This window comes from Globicephala melas, chromosome 2, assembly GCF_963455315.2.
Source record: "Globicephala melas chromosome 2, mGloMel1.2, whole genome shotgun sequence".
Taxonomy (NCBI): Eukaryota; Metazoa; Chordata; class Mammalia; order Artiodactyla; family Delphinidae; genus Globicephala; species Globicephala melas.
Genome location: NC_083315.2, coordinates 27,781,321 through 27,802,824, shown reverse-complemented (window position 1 = coordinate 27,802,824; position 21,504 = coordinate 27,781,321). Strand labels below are relative to the sequence as shown.

At 38.7% G+C, this 21,504-nt stretch overlaps 1 protein-coding gene and 1 pseudogene across 1 annotated transcript; both read left to right on the top strand.

Moving 5' to 3' along the window:
• Positions 1-1,918: 1,918 nt before the first annotated feature.
• On the top strand, positions 1,919-3,705 carry LOC115864538 (SIN3-HDAC complex-associated factor-like). The gene is given in 2 exon segments (XM_030878325.2): positions 1,919-2,225; positions 2,227-3,705. Coding segments are annotated over 2 exon segments (666 nt in total). The 5' UTR covers positions 1,919-2,015; the 3' UTR covers positions 2,683-3,705.
• Positions 3,706-6,392: 2,687 nt separating this feature from the next.
• On the top strand, positions 6,393-7,162 carry LOC115864536 (akirin-1 pseudogene; annotated as a pseudogene).
• Positions 7,163-21,504: the final 14,342 nt, after the last annotated feature.

Genomic DNA, 21,504 nt, shown 5'->3' with positions numbered 1-21,504 from the left:
GAGAGAATAAATTTCTACTATTTCATGCCACCCACTTTGTGGTCATTTGTTACAGCAGCCTCTGGAAACTAATACAAGAAATGCTTCCCGTGAGTTGGAATGCCCAGTGAGATAGAAGGAACCTCTGAAGAGCCAGGAAGAGGCCCCCAAGATGGCTTTGCATTATCTTGAGTTTCCTAACATCTTCTGGTGTGTGAATCTTGCAGAAGAAAATAAATAAATTAAAAAATAGCTTTATTTTGCAGCGGGGGATTTAATTCAGAAGCTGCACTTACAAGACTGATCAGAAACAGCAGAAAATTGGTATTAACATGGAAAGAAAAATAATACCGTACTTAGACTAGTATACCCATGCCAGAAAAACCCAGATCTCCTCCTCCTATTGGAAGCCCTTTGTGGAAAGCCAAATAAAAACCAAGAGGTTGCTTGCTGGTGAGAAATCTGAACAAAAGAGATTCATTAGTAAATTTTATTATTTAATGACAGCCAAGATAAATAGCCCAAAGCACCTATTCAACTATAGAGATTTTATTGCTAGTAAGATTAGAATACCAAAAATTCATTTTTTAAAGGATTTCCTCTTTTGACGTCATTAGAAATATTTGCTTCTGGGTGTTGTTTTTTTAAACTTTTCCCAACGCGAACCACAAAACGCCCTTGAGTGGACACATCCATTCTTAGGACATGTGATTACCTTAGACCCCTAACAAATCTACTTGTCTGGGAGACTATTCAGAGTCCTAAATTAACCTCACATTTTATTTTTCTGATCCATTAAAAGTTAATTTTAGAGGTTACTTTTCAGAGGACATTTTTCCTCTTCTAAACCCAGGTCTTGTGGGCATCTCACCACGAACGCTTGTTGGTTAACAGCCTGGATTTTCTGCCTGCAAAAGTGCAAATGCCTATGACATTACTCTTATCTTCACCCATCACTAATCCAAATCCAAAGTCGCAAAATTTTGCAGATAAAATTAAATTGGATAGACAAGGTAGCTGACCTTTAGATAAAGTCATTTTAAAGGATTTAAAAGATGTGACAAAATAAGAAAATAAAAATGTAAGGCTGCTCCAGAAGGAGAGCTGATAAATGGCCAGAAGAGAAACTTATTTCTCTAAAATTATTGTCTTTGTTATCAGGAGAAAAATAATCACGTATTAAACCTAATACGCTCTCTGTACATTTCTGACTTTGAAAAAGGAACTATGTTTTACCAGGAAAAAAACAACCGCAGCTGGAGTACAGTTCATGTCATTCACAAGAGACATTTAAAGGCTTATTCATAAAAGGCCAAATATTAAATACGTGACAAAAACTGAAAATTAAGTTTTTGTTTTCAAAGAACTTCTTTGGCTGCCATATTTACTACATTCTCGCACAGTAATTATTTGGAATTTACCATATAAAAGACTTTCAATTACAGCTTTACGATGAAGTGACTACTTAGCCTGCATACAAATTGGAAATCCCAATATCCTCTATTTGAATGCCTTTTGCTGATCAAAATGGAATTCTTATTTTTAGATTTTAGAAGATGGAAGTTGTAGTCAGAACAATTGCTAGACCGTACTTGCCGTTCCACTTAAATTAAATGATACCTTATTTTTTACTCAAGTAAGTTGGTTTTCACAAGTATCTACTGGCATATCAGACACAAAGTCCTATTCCCCCCAACACATAAGCTATTTTTGGTGACATTTTCAATCAATAGTTAGGCATAGGGGCGCAGAGAGGTACTAAATTATTAAATGACAATGCATTCATTCAGGATCTTCTTAGAAAGAAGCCATAGATTTTTTTCTCCTTCTGGGTGAGTGGGCCAGAAAAAAATGGTGTAGGTTTCCTGAAAATACATTTTTTTCTGAAGCCTCACTTGCACACCAAAACATAGGCACAGAGTTGAGGAGGAGGGAGCGATTGGGAGGTGGGCTTGGCTTGGCGTGCACTCCGCACCTCGGGAACGTTTTTGCGCGTGGAACGTCTGCTTTTGGCAGACTATTGCCCAGAAGAAAAGATGTTTGGTTTTCACAAGCCAAAGATGTACCGAAGTATAGAGGGCTGCTGTATTTGCAGAGCTAAATCCTCCAGTTCTCGATTCACTGACAGTAAACGCTATGAAAAGGACTTCCAGAGCTGTTTTGGGTTACATGAGACTCGTTCAGGAGACATCTGTAATGCCTGTGTCCTGCTTGTGAAAAGATGGAAGAAACTGCCAGCAGGATCAAAAAAAAAACTGGAATCATGTGGTAGATGCAAGGGCAGGACCCAGTCTAAAGACTACCCTGAAACCAAAGAAAGTGAAAACTCTATCTGGAAACAGGATAAAAAGCAACCAGATCAGTAAACTGCAGAAGGAATTTAAACGTCACAATTCTGATGCTCACAGTACCACCTCAAGTGCCTCTCCAGCTCAATCTCCTTGTTATAGTAACCAGTCAGATGATGGCTCAGATACAGAGATGGCTTCTGGCTCTAACAGAACGCCAGTGTTTTCCTTTTTAGATCTCACATACTGGAAAAGACAGAAAATATGCTGTGGCATTATCTATAAAGGCCGTTTTGGGGAAGTCCTCATCGACACACATCTATTCAAGCCTTGCTGCAGCAATAAGAAGGCAGCTGCTGAGAAGCCGGAGGCTCAGGGGCCAGAGCCTCTGCCCATCTCCACTCAGGAGTGGTGACTGAGGTTGATGTAGAAGGGGAACAAAAAATGAGTTAAATTTTGGAAAACACCAGCAAAATGACCCTCCTATTTTTAACTTGGATACCTGTTATTCTGCCAAAAGATGATTTCTAGAATAGTTTTGAGTGGGTTATTTTCCCTCCAGTTCCACAAAGTCTGAAGCCAGTATCTAGCTTACTAAAAGGAAAAAAAGAAGTGTACATAATATTTAAGATGCTGAGTATTTCATAGGAAAGCTGAATGCTGCTGTAAAGTGCTCTTTAAGGCTTTTTTTAAAAAATCCCCTTCTAATGAATGAAATTAGGGGAATTTCAGGGGACAGAGATGGGATTTGTTGTATGATAAACGTATGTAGTTTTAGTCTTTCTATATTGAGAAGCAGTGGTTGGGGCATTTTTTAAGATGGCTGGCTACACTTGTTTTCCTTCGTTATAATAAATTTGTCATAACTCAGTAAACACAGACTTGCCCCTAGAGGTAGTTGTTAATAACTTTGAAATATTACGGTGTTGCCAAGGTTCTGATGATTCAAACCTGTACTACTGAATATTAAGCGGGACGGACGAAGCTCTCTAGTGCGAATATCTTGAAGGAGTAATTTCTAAATATACAGAGGTAACTTGACTGTATATGTTGCATCCTGTGTCACCTCCCTCCATATTGATATTTGATAAAGTTTTTAATTTATATGAAACTTCTAAAGCAGAATCAAAGTTCCTCTTGGGGAAATGTCAAATCTTTAGGATAGGCAATCCTATATGAATAGTACCAAAGCATTACCCCTTGGTAGAGAATGCACTCTATTAAAATGTTAAATGATCTGAAAAATAAAATGTGCAAGTCTTCAGGATGGCACATGAAAAAAACAAAGGTTAATGCTTCTTGGGGCACATTTCTTAGAGGGCTTGCAAGTGTGTAAATAATTTGTTTATGTTACATGACTGGTGACTTCAATGAAAATCTGCACAATTCAGTTTTAGCTCTGGATTACTTCGGTTGACCTTTGTGAAGGTTTTATCTGTGTAGAATGGTTGTTCGACTTGTTTTAACCTATTAGGGTTTTGGGTTTTGGGTTTTTGTTTTTTGTTTTTCATTCTATATTAAAGTAAAATTCTACTAAAAAAAAAAAAAACATAGGCACACACACATGTACATTCAGGGCACGATCTCCAGTGTAGGCTCAAATTGTACTTATTAGGGATATAAATACATATAACCTTTATTTAGGTACAACTGATATAAAACAACTTGCACCCATTTAATATATACCTCTTGATCAATTTGGACATATGCATATACCTGTGATACCATGGTCACAGTCAAGGTACTAAACATATCCACCCCCTCCAAAAGTTGCCTTGTATTCTTTTGAGGTGTGTGTATGCGTGTGTGTTGTGGTGAGAACACTTAACATGAGACCTATCCTCCTACCATATTTTAAAGTGCACAGTACAGTGTTGTTAACTATGGGACCACATCATATAGCAGAGCTCTGGAACTTAATTCATTGTGCATAAGAGGAGCTTTATACCTTTTGAACAATAACTTTCCATTCCCCCACCCCCAGCCCCGGGCAATCAACAGAGTGAAAAAACAATTATGGATTAAGAAAAAATATTTGCAGATCATCTATCAGAAAAGGAGTCAATTTCCAAAATATATAAGGAACTCCTACAACTCAATAACGAAAAAACAAATAACCCAATTTTAAAAAAATGAGCAAAAGGCTTGAATAGACGTTTCTTCCAAGAAGACATACAACTGACCGCTAGGTACATGAAAAGATGCTCAACATTACTAATCAACAGAGAAATGCAAATCAAAACCACAATGAGATATCACCTCACACTTGTTATGTACTTTCAGTGTGTATATATAATTTTCTAAGCTACCAGATGCAACATTTTCCCCAAATCTCCTGGACTATCTAACAAGGGCTGCCATTTCCCACATTTCCTATCATTTTATTAGTTTCTTCACTTTTAACTTCCAGCAGCCAACTTGGTCCAAATAATATGCCAACTATTTAAGGTGTTTGTCATGAAACACTTTGTTGTGATAGCACAATTGCTGTATTATATATTAATTGTCACAGTAGTGCTGCAGGAGAAACAGCTCCAAGACCTTGGGGGACATAAAATAATAAGTTTTATTTGGCTCATAAGTGTGTAAACTGACAGTTGAGGCTGGGGCTGGAGGTGGTACCCTGGTCTTTGCCAACTTGCTCCCGTGCCTGGTGGTTCACTGCTGATCTTCTGATGGGGTCAGGTGCTTGACAATGACCACTCACCTCTGCTAGTTTTTCCCACCCTTTCCTGGGACCTGTGAACTAGCCTCAGCCTGTCCTTGTCAGGAAACGAGAGAGGGCAAGACCAGAACGTGTGACTCTAACCATACAAGTGCTCTTCAAGTTCTGGCCTGCATCACTTTGCTGACATCCCATTAGCCAGAACAAGGGAAGTCTCAACATCAGAATCCGATTAGGAGAAGCACTTCATGCCAGAGGACGAGGGTGCAGGAAAAGAGGAAAACACAAGGCCAATTTTGCCATTGATCCCGTAAATAAAGTCAACTTCCAGTTTCTAAAAAGGTGAATTTGAAAACATTATTGTAATCCAGAGGGATGGAGTAACAGTGAACCCGTAAATAATGACTGAGAACAGCACACACTTCAGGAAACACAAAGCAATTTCAGAAGTCAGTTAATAAAGTTCAAGGCTTTGATGATACAAAACCTTCTAACTGTAAAGCATTAAACCAAAGACAGTAGAGAACAATGAGTTCTCAACAAAGCCTAGTGGATTTTTCTTTTCATTATAAAGGAATAAGTCCCTACTTATTCTGCCCTGCTGCCTAAATCATGAAAGGGCAGAAGGCAGTCATACGAATCCAAGAACCTTGGAACAGTCGTTAAGCAAACCCCAAAGGAAAGGAAAACAGCTCTTGTGCAGCTCATTCAGGGCCCAATGTAGGTCCCTTGTGTGAAACGAGATGGTTGCTTTCTCCTGGAATTCATATGTAATATCTGGAAATATGGGATTCCTGATTTTACCTTAAGTTTCCAGGTGTTCTTGTTAGACCTGCGCGGTCTCCTAGGAGTTTCGACTCGCCCAGGAAACAACAAGAGTCGGAAGCCGATGCATGCAAAACGCAAGAGGTTTATTGAAGGCCGGTGCACCGGGGTTCCTTGGTCCTCAGGTAGGAGGTCGAAGAAGGAACCCTTTTGGGCGCGAATATGTCAGTTTTATAGGTTCCCACTTCCCCGTATGTAAATTATAGATTTGGTTGTGTTCTCCTGCTGATTGGTCCCGGCTTAGCCTCGGACCAGAGAGGGAACTTGTCCCCAGCTGCCTGATTGGTCTTTGACAGACACCTTTTTTACATTTTGTTATCTCCCTCCTTCTCCCCAGCTGCCTGACTGGTCTTTGACAGACACCTTTTTTACATTTTGTTATCTCCCTCCTTCTCGGAAGGGGGCCGGACATCCTGGAAATTCACCCATTGTCTAAGAAGCCCCTATTGTCTGGAGAGTTCTTAATCATTAGCTGGAACAATGTACCTCGAGTCCCACATTCTGACACTTCTTCAACGTATGGCTCCAAATATAGCCATGAATGAACGTAGGTTTCCCATTAATTAAGAATTCCTCTCGGGCTTGGCTTGCGGGCTCCGCTGAGGAGCGGGAGGTTGGGCCGCAGTTAAAGTCGCGTCGGCTCCTGGTCCCTGGCCCTTCAGCGGCATGGCGTGCGGGGCGACGTTGAAGCGGCCCATGGAGTTCGAGGCGGCGCTGCTGAGCCCCGGCTCCCCGAAGCGGCGGCGCTGCGCCCCTCTGCCCGGCCCCACTCCGGGCCTCAGGCCCCCGGACGCCGAGCCGCCGCCGCTGCTTCAGGCGCAGACCCCACCGCCGACTCTGCAGCAGCTCGCCCCGCCCGGCAGCGAGCGGCGCCTTCCAACCCCGGAGCAAATTTTTCAGAACATAAAACAAGAATACAGTCGTTATCAGAGGTGTAGACATTTAGAAGTTGTTCTTAATCAGAGTGAAGCTTGTACTTCGGAAAGTCAGCCTCACTCCTCAGCACTCACAGCACCTAGTTCGCCAGGTTCCTCCTGGATGAAGAAGGACCAGCCCACCTTTACCCTCCGACAAGTTGGAATAATATGTGAGCGTCTCTTAAAAGACTATGAAGATAAAATTCGGGAGGAATATGAGCAAATCCTCAATACCAAACTAGCAGAACAATATGAATCTTTTGTGAAATTCACACATGATCAGATTATGCGACGATATGGGACAAGGCCAACAAGCTATGTGTCCTGAAGCTTTCTTGCATATCTGGGTACCAGGTTTGACCTCAAGAGATGGCTACTGTACACTTTTTGCAACTGGTTTGATATCACATTTCAGCTCCAACTTTGCATCCTGAGAACACTTAAATGTTTCTGCAGGTCCATTTTATACAACTTGAAAGACCTTAAAACTTTCCAGTTGCCACAAGCATATGTTTCTTTTCTGCTCATCCAATAAACAGCTGTGCCCTACTGTGATAGATTTTCCAAACAAAAATACCTGGAGCAGCAGTTTAGCAAAATATGCCCTCAGTGGCACTCAACAAATGGAGTTTCCCCAAGCACAGTTCTGTAAGAAGTGTGTGTGAGAGTGTGTGTATGTGTGTTTATGTGTATTTTAAGTTATTATTTGTATTGTGCAAATTTTTTTGATCTTGGGGATTCTGGCTGTGAATTTGATGCACGACAATTATGGTTAAAAACATTTCCTTGGTCTACAGAAGATCATTAATGTTTTGTGACCATATAAGTTGTAACAGTGGATTGTTTTCTGTGTAGGTGTTATTGTTAAATACAGGGACTGTTTCCAGGCACAGAATATGAATCATAAGTTAGGATGGACATTAGATGTGATTATGACGACATAGCAAAGGTCTGTGGTCCTAGGTCTACAAATGCGTGGTGAGGAATTAGAACAAACCCGAGACAGGCCATTTGACACATGACTCTGCCCAGCTGTGTTAGAACATTACTTTGACTCCAAGCCTTAAAATACCCACGTGGAGTCTGTGCTCACCTCATTCACACAAGGAGCTCCCTGGACACTGAACCTCTAAGAAGGAAGAGAGTCTCCTCTGGAGGAGGAGCATCAGGCTTTGCTTGGGAGCATGACAAAGGCGAGCATGGGGCTGGGCCACGCCCCTGAGGCACTGCTACTTGGGAGGCGCCACTTCACCTTTGTATCACTCATTAGAAATAGAATTTGGATCCTTTGGTCAGGTTCCCCCAAATTCTTGTAAGAGATGTCCATGTTCAATTGCTTGAGCTTTGTTTTGGCAACCCCCTGCCCGAAGTTGCTTACAGACTGTTCTTCACCTTATTTCCAAGGCTGAGGAACAGAAAGTAACCTCTGTTTTGCGGAGGTGGAAGTTAAGTATACATTTATTTTTTACTGTGACTTGTTCAGGACCACGTTTTACAAAATGCCTTGTTTCCTTTATTATTGTTTCGGAAAGGAAAGTTCTATTAAAATTGTTTTAGTTTGAATATAGAATAGTTTTTTTAATTAAGGCTTATTTTGAAAAAAAACTGTGTTTAATTCAAATGTATGCCAGTACCTTCCAAAGTAAGGTAATATTCAGAGACAGTTGTCCTGATCAGATGGCTTAGAGAAGTTTCTGGAATAGTCACATTCGAAGATTCCTTATTAATGAATGTCTTTGACTTAAATCTAACCAAAAACTGCAACATTATTCTTTGTACATTTTCATTATATAGTGTTAACAAGCTTAGTTGCAAACAAATAAAATACTTAAGCTATTTGTTTAAAAAAAAAAAAAAAAAGAATTCCTCTCAAGTGCTCCTCTGAGAGCAAACTTGTGCCTCAAACTTGTGTTGTTAAGCTGTCCCTCCTGACACAGCACAACTAAATGGGGAGGACCAATGGATGCAATTTTTTATTAGAGTATAATTGTTTTACAATGGTGTGTTAGTTTCTGCTTTATAACAAAGTGAATCAGCTATACATACACATATATCCCCATACCCTCTCCCTCTTGTGTCTCCCTCCTTCCCACCCTCCCTATCCTACCCCTCTAGGTGGTCACAAAGCACTGAGCTGATCTCCCTGTGCTATGCAGCTGCTTCCCACTAGCTATCTATTTTACATTTGGTAGTATATATAAGTCCATGCCACTAAAAGTAAATTTATCTGTAGTCCTAACACCAAAAATAGTCACTGAGTATTATTTCTATGAATATGTACATGTTTTCAAACAAGAGAACTGAAAATATTTTCTATATATAAAATCTTTCCAAACTATACTTTAAGATAAGGGCAAACAGTACCATGCTCCTTTTATGACCCTGTGAGCTTTCTTTTTAACCCCTCTTTCTTTGAGAATACAATGCTTAGTCACCTTTTTAGGCACTTTCATTTATTTACATGCCATAATTTGCTACTTTTGTGAATCATTATCTCACAGCTTATAATATTTAATATTTTATCCACTTTGGCATGTTTTCTATGATAGTCCTTCTCATTTGTCAACAAAGAACAATTAATCAGAGAACATTTTTTTTTCTCCCAGATGGAGATGGAGAAAGTGTTCAGGGCAAGGGTTTTGGGGAAAGTCAGGAAGCGTCCAGTGTGACTCAGAAACTTCACTCCTATATATTCACCCAAGAGAAGCAAAAACATATTTTCACACAAGCACATATACTTAAGTGTTAATAGTATCTTTCTTCAAAATAGGCAAAATCTGGAAACACCAAATGCTTCTCAACAAGAAAATGGATAAAAAATTGTGGTATATTCATATTGTGAAAAAATAATCAACAATAAAACGAATGAACTATCAAAGCAAGCAACTACATGGATGGATCTCAAAAATATTTCTCTGAGTGAGTGAATTCAAACACAAAAACATACATACAAAATGGCACTATTGGTAGGGAACTCTGGACAAGAAGATGAAATCTGTACTGACAGAAAGCGCATCGGTGCTTGTGCAGGTTCTGTACTGATGGTGGTTTGCAAGGAAGATGCCCAAGGGAACTTTGGGGATGATGGAAATATTCTGTTTCTTGAATAAGATGACGGTTACATGGAAGCATACATTTGTTAAAATTCATAAAAATGCACACTTCAAATGGGTACATGTCGTTATATTTAAATCATACCTGATAAAAGCTAAATAAAATAAAAGGATATGGTAAAACCATTTCTCTTAAAGGAAAAAGCAATTATTGATATAGACTTTTATTAAACCTATGAGGAAAGTATCGTTAGTACATTCACATTACCAATAAGTATCAATAAGTGCATTCACAGTACCAATAAGTACATTCACATTACCAATTGACATCAATTACTGTCCCAGAATGGAAGTCACCATGTTTTCACTAACCCAATGCCTGGGGTAGCCATGTATATTGTTGCATAAAGCCAGATGATCCTGGCCTGTACTGCCGCAGAGCCGTCCTCACCTGTGGAATTCAGTAATGAAGGGCATATTAGAAAAATGTCAGATAGTTCACTTTTACAGAGGCTTCTGAAAATTGATTCAACAGGAACATAAATTAAAAAAATGTACATAACATAATTACTTAAGTTGAGGGACATAATTTCTGAGAGATGAGCTGAAACAAAAACAAAACAAAAGAAAGAATAAATCTCCGAATGCTCAAGTAGTAATTCATATAATTTCACAAAGTAGCTTGGAAACATTGAGGCAATTATTTTGCTACCTGATGGTATGACTCCTATGCAAACTCTTTTCTATAGATTTCCCTTTTCTACAAATGCTAGGGGACCCAAGTCATCACTAAACAAAGCAAGAATCTGGGCTACCTTAACCCTATTAATTCAAGTACATATGAAAGCCTGGTCTTTCACACCTATAGACATGTATGGACTAGCACGTGCGTGTACATGCACCCAGGACTTGATAGCAGTGAGATGTGGCCGATTCTTTCCTGTCCAGCCAGCAGTCTTCAGAACTCCCATGACCTCCCAACCCCAGTGCCCCGTTGACATGGAAGGGTGTTAAAACATGAAGGGACATTGCATCCTGATCTTTTATGATTGCAGAGGGACAAATAAGAACGTGAAGAGAAGTTAAACCAATATGCACTTCCAAAATACCCTTTGACAGAAAATATATCTTAGAAAAAGCACTTTCCCTATAAAAGCAATATCTTAAATGTTACATTCTAAATATAGACAGCAGAAGTGGATTTTTTAAAAAGCACCGAAGATAGTCTATTATGTTGCAATTTCTTCAGAAACAGAGGATTAAGTGTTGATGCCCGATCAATAGATACAGCACGGAAGGTGACAAGCTAAGTGATTTTCAACTGGACTTGAGACAGCAGGACAAAGTCCTCCTTGAGTTTTCTCTAGCTGGCTCTAACTGTAGCATTTGCTAAACACAGTTTCATTTTGCAGTTTGGTGGAAAATCAAATATTTGATTCAGTTCTTAGAGTGTCCTTCTTAAAAGCGTTGGACATTTCCATCTTTAAGGATAAATCCATGTTCCTTTTCTTCCTTGCAGTGTGTGTTTCATGGGAGTGACACTAGTGCGGGGTGTGCCTGGAACGGTGTAGCATATTCCCGTAAGCAGCAGAGGCCTGCGCTTGTAATTAACAGTGGTCTCCTGCACCATCTCGAATAAACACGGTGCATTAAAAAATAAACACATCTAAAGGCTCTGGAGGCAATCGTTTTTACAACAGGGCTCTGAAATAGAAAGTGAGTTCTCCATCATTTTAGTTTTCCCAAATCCATAGGGATTCTGAATATGATGTGTGTGTGTGTTGTTTTTTACAAGCTGTGCCCCAGATCCTGACCTTGGACTGCCATTAAAATATTCAGTCATCTGTATGAAAACAGGAGAACTGTGGACTATATTCTGGAGGTAGCCCCCGGCTGTCACTGTCAGGTAAGTGAAAACTGACTCTCAGCATTGATTGTATCCAAAGGGAGCAGAAATCACACAGTAGCAGCGAGGATAATAATAACGCCGTGTGTTAAAATTGGACAAAGGGGGCTGATTTCAGGTGCTTATTTGTTGGGAGAACGTCAACTAGGAGCCCCCAAGACCAGACTTAACCACCCCAGTCAATTAAGATACATACACACACACACACACACAGGTACACAAATATATGCTTTATATGCATATATGTGTATACAGTATGTATATCTGTATATATAGTATGTACATGTGTGTATGTGTATTTATATAGTATGCCTATGTGTATGCATGTATGTACAGCATGTATATGTATATATAGCATGTGTGTGTATGTACAGTATGTATAAATGTGCATATAGAGTATTTATAATATATGTGCATGTATATATGTAATATATAACATATATATGCTATATATTATGCATCACACATACATACACACAGAATAAAAGTTTAAAGCTAGCAATGACCCTGTGGACAGCGTGGACAATCATCATGTGTGGTTTGACTTGAAAATCACCAATACTCTTCCTGCTGTTTCCCAAAATCTTCTCCAGGGCTTCCCAAGTCCTGCCACAGGGCTTTCTTATCAAGGAACATGTGGGTCACCACTGAGAGGTGATGGAGTAAGCTAGACTGGTCACTTAAAAGGTTTATAAAAACGGCCTTTGGAGAGAACACTGTCCCGAGCAGTAAGCCACTAGTGAGGCTGGGAGTGTGGTGAGCTGCCCTGTGAGCCCTGGAGGAGTCTCAGGAAGCAGCAGAAAAGGAAGAAATGGGGTTCCATGAGAAAAAGTAATGCATTTAAGTTATTTCCCACATCATCCTTTTAAACAAACTTACAAAGGAATATATATATATATATATGTGTGTGTGTGTGTGTGTGTATATATATATACACATATATATGTGTATACATATATGCACATTCACACTCTACCTATATAGAATATATATTTTACATAGGCTATTAAGCTTTTTAAATAGCTATATAGTTTTCTGATCACAAATTATACATCATCTTGCAGAACTTTGAATGATAAGAGGATTACCATTTCAAAAGCTCTTGCTTCAGCTTTAAAAAGAAAACCATATAAATGATAGAAAGAACTACTTAAAGGACTTCCCTGTGAGAACACATATATTGGTAACTCACATAAACTATTACTCAATATACTAGTGACTAATTTCTATGAATATAAATAAGATATCATGAATCTGTTTCTTGAATCATGGTAGTTATACACAGTTACTCACATTTTAGCAATTAACAAACTATATATTTTCTTTGTTTAATGATTCTCTAAGTACCATCAACTGTTATATTCTATAATGTCATCATCTTATATTTGAATTACCACAATGGTTAACACAGTCATAAGTATGTAGGATATTTTCCAGAAAACCAAATCTACCCCTGAGAATTTAGGGGTAGAGTGGTGTTACAGGCTGAGTGTTTGTGTCCCCCCATTCATGTGTTGAAATCCTAACCTCCAATGTGATGGTGTCAGGAGGTGGGGACATTGGGAGGTGATGAGGTCATGAGGAGGGAATCCCCATGATGGGATTAGTGTCCTTATAAAAGACAGCCCAGAGAGCTCCCTCACCCCTTCCCCCATGTGAGGACACAGAGAGAAGATGCCATCTACGAACCAGGAAGCTGGCCTATATACATAATATATATGTGTATGTGCTTGTGTGTGCATGTGTATATACATATACAGTAAGCATATATATGCATATACACATATATTGGATATTTCCTACAATAACTACCATTTTTATTATTTCACAATTAGTTCACTAATATCTCCTTGTTAAGGTACAAGAGTTGTCATGTTAACTAGGTAACATCAATTAAATTATCTGTAACTTAGGAAGAAGTAATCTTTGGAGAAAATTCGACATAGAAGATATATATTTCGGTAAGTGATGGCGGTTGGGAACATTGGGTGTTAAGATGGTAGAAGAGCTCCTCCCTAAAACCAATAAGGTAAGTAACGCTTGACTGCAATGAGGCCGTCTCACGTCTTCCATCCCCCGTGGCCCTGGCTCCGATCAAACCTGAACTCTCCCTGCTCTGGGGACAGATGCACCTGTACTGCACATGTGCTTCTTCCACCCAGAGCTCCTCACACAACCATCCTCCTTGCTGATTTCTCTTTTAAAGACTATATTGTTTTTAGAGCAGTTTTAGGTTCACAGCAAAATTGAGGGAAGGTACACAGATTTGCCCCCATACGTGCACATCCACACCCACTATTGACATCCCCCACCAGAAAAAAAAAAATGAATGAATGAGGGAATCCGATGGGCACTTATGTGCAGGTACTACATTCCTGTGTAATGAAAAACAGTCCCAGGTCCCACAGGTTGCTGAGGGTACTTCAAGGTGTTGAGGAATGTGAAAAGCCCTTTTATAGTTTCCTGAACCTAGGACCACATTCTGTTCTACATAAAAACACAAAGTATTTTTTTGCATGGTTTTAATGAACTTTCTAGGAAGACAATTTCTAGGAAGTACAAATTGAAGGAGAAAAGTATTCTATGCGTTATTTTATTCAGAACATTGCAGGAGTTGCTTTCCATTGTAGAAAATTGCACCCACCGTCAATCTTGCTCTGGGTATCCAATCACTAATAAAACACAGCTGTGATAGCACTTGTAGCTATTGCTTTCATGGTAATTCTACCTATAGGTGTAGGAGCCTGAATACTTCACTATGATTTCAGGAATATTTAGAAATTTAGGAATTTAACACTGAAAAAATATTTTTACTATGAAAGAGAACAAAATCACTCCCCATCAGAGTGGTACCTTTGATATGACCGATGAACCCACATCGAAACACCATCACCCAGAGTCCATAGGTGACATGGGGTTTGCTCTTGGTGTTGTGCATTCTGTGGGTTGGGACAAATGTATAATGACACATGTCCCTTTGGTGACAACCCCCAGAAAATTTCCTGCCTCTACCCTGCCCACAACAGATGTTTCTTCATGTACCTCTTTCATCGCCGAGATGCCACAATGGATGCACTAAAGAGCACGTTGAACTACATGATTGGACTGTCTCTGTCTTGTTTTTTGAATTCTATTTTTAAAATTATTTTTTACAATTTTAAAGGTTACACTCCATTTACAGTTATTACAAAATATTGGCTATATTCCCCCTGGTGTACAATATATCCCTGTAGCCTATCTTATACCCAAGAGTTTGTACCTCCCACTCCCCCCACCCTTATATTTTCCCTCCCCCCACCCCAGTAACCACTAGTTTGTTCTCTATATCTGTGAGTCTGTATCTTTTTTATTATATTCACTAGTTTGTTGTATTGTTTTTTTTTAATTGTGGTAAGAACACTTCACATGAGGTCTACTCTCCTGATAAATTTTTAAGTGTACAGTAAAGTGTTGTTAACTGCATGTGCCATGTTGAGAACGGATCCCTTGAACTTATTTAATTAAACTTTGTGCTTGTTAATTAGCTTCTCCCTATTCCTCCCACCCCCCAGCCTATGAGTTTGACTATTTTAGATTCCACATGTAACTGGAATTGTACCCTATGTGTCCTTCTGTGACTGGTTTGTTTCACTGAGCACAATGACCTCCAGGTTCATCCAAGTTGTAGCATGTGATGAGATTTCCTCCTTTTTTGGGCTGAGTAGTATTCCATTGTATGTATTTGCCACATCTTCTTTATCCACTCATCCGTCCATGGGCACTTCGGTTGCTTCCATGTCTCCGCTGTTGGGATCAAGGCTGCAGTGAATGTTGGGGTGCAGATAGCTCTTCAAGCTCCATTTTGAGTCTACGTCCACTTCCCTCCAGAGGGACAATGCCTCAGGTTTAGGGATCCTGATTGGCGGGTTTCCAGCCATCAGAGGTAAAGTTGATGCCAATCAATATTATCTCCACAATTCAATACCTTCACAACACAATACCCTTGTGTTCCAGCTTTGCTATTTTCCACCAGCTCATTCTATAGTGTGTGGAAGAGGGTATTGTCAGGTGTGGAAAGATGCATGAGAAGAATGAACTCTGCAAGGCATAGTACTCAGCACTTTAAGACGGTTCTCCAGATCCCAAGCCTCTCGGCACCTTTCAAGGATACCTCTTAAACTACACATTTGGCCTCCTGATTAATCCTCAGTGTGCCGAAAATAAAGTGAGCAGTAAGATTACATTGTGCCTGAGGACAGACGTGCGTTGCTTACACAGAATGGGTAAGATTCCCCTTCAAACACATAAAAGGACAGAAGGGCTTCATTCATCAATGGAATTCAGAGGTCAAACTAATTAAGGAAGTCTAATCTAAAGTAAACTTTACCAAACCCACCTGAGATGATCTTTAGATATAAAGATTTTCCTTTCCTTACAGTTCTCTATAACATAAAAATTTGTTAAAAACAATTAAATCCACTATATAGCTTTACCTGAAGATAGTGATGAATTTTACACTGTATACATACATACATAACAATGTATGTATGTATACATATATATAACAATGTATACATACATATATAACAATGTAATACATACTTACATTGTCTTACATATATAAATACATACATATACACACATACATATATAGTTATATGTATATCTTTTATAGTTGGTTTAAGATTGTCTTACAAAATAATTCATACTATTTACAAGGCTGTACCGTATTTTTATACACTCTATGGTGTTTTGCAGAGCTTAATGATCACCATTGCATTATATTATCACAAAAGTATAACTAGAGCATCACCACCAGTAATATTTACTTTCCCTCTATGAACAGACTATAGATTGCCTTTGTTACAACCAGAAGATACAGCTGTTAAGTGAGATGATACAAACGTGTTTCTGTCCTTGGTTTCAGTGATCCCTGAACTTCAGATAGGTACTTGCCTGTGTGCATGTATGTGTACTTGTGTGTGGGGGTTCATGCACACATACAGACATTTGGATTTGGTAAGAGAGCTTTGTATGTTCATGTTAAATTTACTTGGTCTAAACAAACTCAAAGTCTGGTGTCAGTTCATCTCAACATTTTATGACTTTCAGTATCTTCCCTGCACTGCTCTCAAAAACATGTAATACATATTTATGTATATATAATGTAGTACTACTTGGCCATAAATAAAGATGAAATCCTGCCATATCCAACACCATGGTTGGTGGACCTTGAGGGTATTATGCTAAGTGAAATAAGTCCAACAGTAAAGGACAAATATTGTATGATTTCAATCATGTGTGGAATCTAAGAAAACAAAATAAATGAAGAAACAAAACAAACACAAACACAAAGACACAGAGAACAGATTGATGGTTCCCAGAGGTGGAGGGGGTTGGGAAGGGTGAAATGGAAGAAAAGGGTCAAAGGTATGGTGAACATGCATAGTGTGCACAGAAGTAGAATTAATGCAATGTTGTGCCCGTGAAACATACAATGTTATAAACCAATGTTACCTCAAAAAAATAAAAAATGTAAAAATGGATCTGCTGCCCGCATTCATGTGAAAAAGCCTAAACCCAAACACAAGTGATTTTACCCCAACCTGCCTTCCACTCACCAGTTGAAACCTGGGCTCCCTGGAGGCTTCCAGGGACCCCCTCCCTGCTCTGAGCCTCCACGTCGTCCACTGTTTCCATGAATGCTCTGAAATAACGGAGTTAAGGAACTTGACTGACACTCTGGAACACAGTAGGTATAAATAATAATAATTATCATGATTATGATTACATTATTGTAATTTATTATTACTGTCGTCATTCAGAATATAGATCGTGGCACAGATGTAGTAAGCATTCGATACTTTGTATTAAGTGATATTACTATAAAAACAAACGTATTTTATTAATGTAAAACTGAGTCTCGGTTTCAATATCCTATGTCACAGACAACAATGACAATAACAAAGACATTTTTATTTAAATCAGAAATAGAGTGAAGTACAAAGTATATATGTGATTATTTTTCACTCAAAATCCCAAATGGCTTTTATTTTGAGACTTGACAACATAATTACACATTTCTTCTGCAAGAATAAGACATGGTGATCAAGGAAATATAGAAGAAAGATAATGAGAGAGGAATTTCACAGCCAGGTATTTCATAAGCTATAATAACTTTTAAAGAAGTAAAGAAGTATCAATTCAAGAACAGACATATCAGTGGAGGGGAAGAGAAATCCTAAAAATAGGCCCATTTAAAGGACATTCAAGAAATTATGAGTGAAATTTCCAACAATTTAATACAATGCTTTGTTAATCCACTATGATAACTGGTTCAAAGATAGAAAAAACTTGCCTATATGATTTTTTCATCCAATATGTGAACATAAATTATTGAATGAAATATATAAACATAAAAAGAAAACATGTAATATTTAATGGTATATTTAAATAGTTGTAACATTTTTAAATGAGGTAGAAAATTTTTCAAATGTCAAAAGCCTTAAAAGAGAAGAGAACTGATACATTACAAAAACACTTCTTTGTTTAAAAATCACTTTAAAGATGCTGCAGTTCTGTATTGGAGTGGGAGATATAAGTACATATTTATTTTAATATATACAGATAGATAAATTCAAGAATAAATATGGATATGGATATATATATATATATATATATATATATATATGGGTTAGAATACAAACATTTCTTAGCTTTGCCCACGGGGGGGCCTAGAAGCCAAGACACCGCAGGAGTAATGAACACCCCAGGGCCCAATTCTTTGTTCTTACATACTATTTTTCTTTAAAGAAAGGAATCAGCATAACTTGGAGAAATTGTTGATTTTAGGACTGGGACAGGAGTCCCAAGCTTTCTCTCCTCCTGTGCCCAGTGAGACTCTGCTGGGGCTTCACTTCTCTCCATGTTGGTTCAGAAGGTGCCCCCCAGCCTATAGCTGAGGGGACCATGGGACTCACCTGATTTGCTCCCTTTCACTGAAAACAGTCACTCGTATATTTTGTGCAGTGTCACAGCTGTTTTTCACAGAGGGTAAGTCTGATCCTTTCTCCACCATCATAACCAGAATTTAAAACCCTCAGCTTTACTAGTGACTGGAAAAATAAAATAAAATAAAATGGAAATGCAACATGTTTTTCCAATGCAATTGGCATTTTAAATAAATAATATTCAGTAAGAAGTAAGAGAAACTGACTCAGAATTTAAACTGGTATAAAATTTCAGATTATCAAGTTGTCAATATGTAAAAAGGATTAAAGATGTGCATGCCCTTTAATTCCAAAATGTCACTTCCTTGTTATTTTAAGGAAATTGAGATGAACATGAGTCATAATCAAAGAGAGAGAGGAAGAAAGAAAGAAAGGGAGAGAGAGAGAGAGGGAGAAAAGAAAGAGAAACAAAGGGAAATAAATGATAAAAATCCTTTGAAACAAGGTGAACCTGAATTTAAAAGATTAAGATTTCACAGTCCTTACAATATTTATTTTTTGAATGATTACATTGGAGACAATGGGGCCAAGAATTATTCCTGATGTGAATTCTACTGGGAAACAGTTAATCCCAAAATAGAAAACTAAGAAGCCTTGGGGCCAGAAGCAAGTCAAGGAGGAACCACTTGAGTTTCTGGGTATGAAATGGAGACACAGTGAGGATGGGTCCCCCCGGCCCCAGGGGAGTGGGTAACCAACATAACCTTCTGGTAACATAAAGGCTAAACGTCCACAAAAGGGAAATCTAGAAAAGCAGCGTGTTGTCTCCTATGTACCAGCAGAGATGTACAGCACCAACCTAGCAGGGCAGCAACACTGTCCACACTGTGGGCTCTGAAGCCTGAGCCCCAGGAACTGGCTCTAGTTGATCATTTCCTCACTAAGAGGAAGAGAGAAGGAAGAAATGCAGGGCAGCTGCCTGCTATTCATTCCACTGTGGTCCAGAGGTGGTTCCATGACTCCACTTCCCAGTGTTCAGACCTTGCTCATGCAGCTGAAACTATCTACAAACAAAACGGGTATGTGCTGGACCACAGAGCATCCTTTACTGCCCTCCTCCCTCCAACATACATCCTAAGTGCTAGCCCAGGGATCAACAATTTTTTTTTTCTGTGAAGAAACTGATAATAAATATCTTAGGCGTTGCAGGCATGATGTCTTCTAGCAAACATTCAACCCTGTAGGGCGAAAGTAGTCATAGACATGAGGTGAACAACGAGCAGGGCCATGTTCCAATAAAACTTTATTTATAAGCAGGCAACAGGCTGGATTCGACCCCTGGGGTGTAGTTGGCTGACCCTGCTCTGGCCAATGCCAACAACTCTGAATCTCCTAAACATATCTGTACGTCTTTGCTTGTACCATTCTTTCCTCCAACAATACCCGCTTTCCTGTGATTAAATTGCAATTACTGCTACTGCAGACATCAAGCAATACTCATCCTCCTAGGCCAAGCTCAAACGTCTTCTATCTGTAGCCTTCCCTAAGCTGTTATTGTAATTAATTTGTCACGTGTGCTCTGATAGCCAAAGTTATTTGTTTTCTTCATTTCAAATATAGTAGAAAACTATATTTGATATAGTTTAAAGATAGTAGAAAACTATCTTATAGGACCAGAGCTAGGATGCAATAGTAACTATATATATATATATATATATATATATATATATATATATATATATATATATATCAGAGATTTCCCCTAAAAGCATATATTGCACTCCAACTACATACAACATGAGAACTCAAATGCATTCTTTTCTCCTGTTGAATCTATGGGACAAAATTGCATCTTACAGAGCCAATGCATGAGAATGAAGCCAAAACTAAAAACAGCTCATTAGAATCTGATCAAATCAGAATTTGGAAGCCTGTAATTCATCTTCCAAAAAATTGTTAGAAGCCCAAATACCCTGCTTATTTACAGAAACATACAGTAAAGAATATATTAAGTGTTCTTGGAAAGTCAAGGGGATAGAAAGAAAAGTTCATACAACAGATGTGCACTTCAGTTTGGAAAAATCGTAAGGAAAATAAGACTTGTTTACTCTAAGATTTATCATCAGAGAAATGCAATGCATTTTAGCAGAGATCTGGCACAACTAATTAAAATTGATTAGGTTGCAATTATTCAGTAGTATGGGAAGAGAGAGGGAATATTGCAGCCAGCGTCTCAAAAACTGTCATCAAAATTTCAAGACACTAGCAGGCTGGTGTTGAATATGATATTTATACAGTGGGCATTGAAGAGAAGATCAAATTGCCTTTTTATGTAAGAAATTGGATAAAGAACAGGAATCAAGTAGATCCAAAGTGTAATTTTCTCATGAACATGCATTGATGGGATGTGCTCAGGTCAAAGATAATGTGTGTCATTATACAGCGGAGGCAGGAATCTGACATTTCTTTGGCCTTTGTATAAAATTTAAAGTGACATGCTTTTATTTTCCACTGGGACAGCTGTTACAATTCTCCGATGAGAACTGGCCCCAGCTGGCACATTTTAAATGGAAATGCATGCGGATAATAACCATAGACTACCGTGTGCACTGCTAGCGAACCAGGAATCAAATTAGGGGTAAGGATAAAGCTTTATTTATATTTCTTTTGCTTTTAAACCCTTCCAGAGATTTGATTACATATTGTTAGCATGGATATTTATGGATCAGAGACCCCAGGAGCTAAAATAGCACATTTAGCATTAACAGATTCCCTAGCTGTGTGTGTGTGTGTGTGTGTGTGTGTGCACGCGTGCACGTGTGCACACATATATCTTCCTGTATGTGCAAAAGTAAGGAGGGTAGAATACGTACCAATTTGTTCACCCTTCATCATAAGTGGGGAACAACCCTACTCAGGACTGAAGGCAATGCCATTTTACA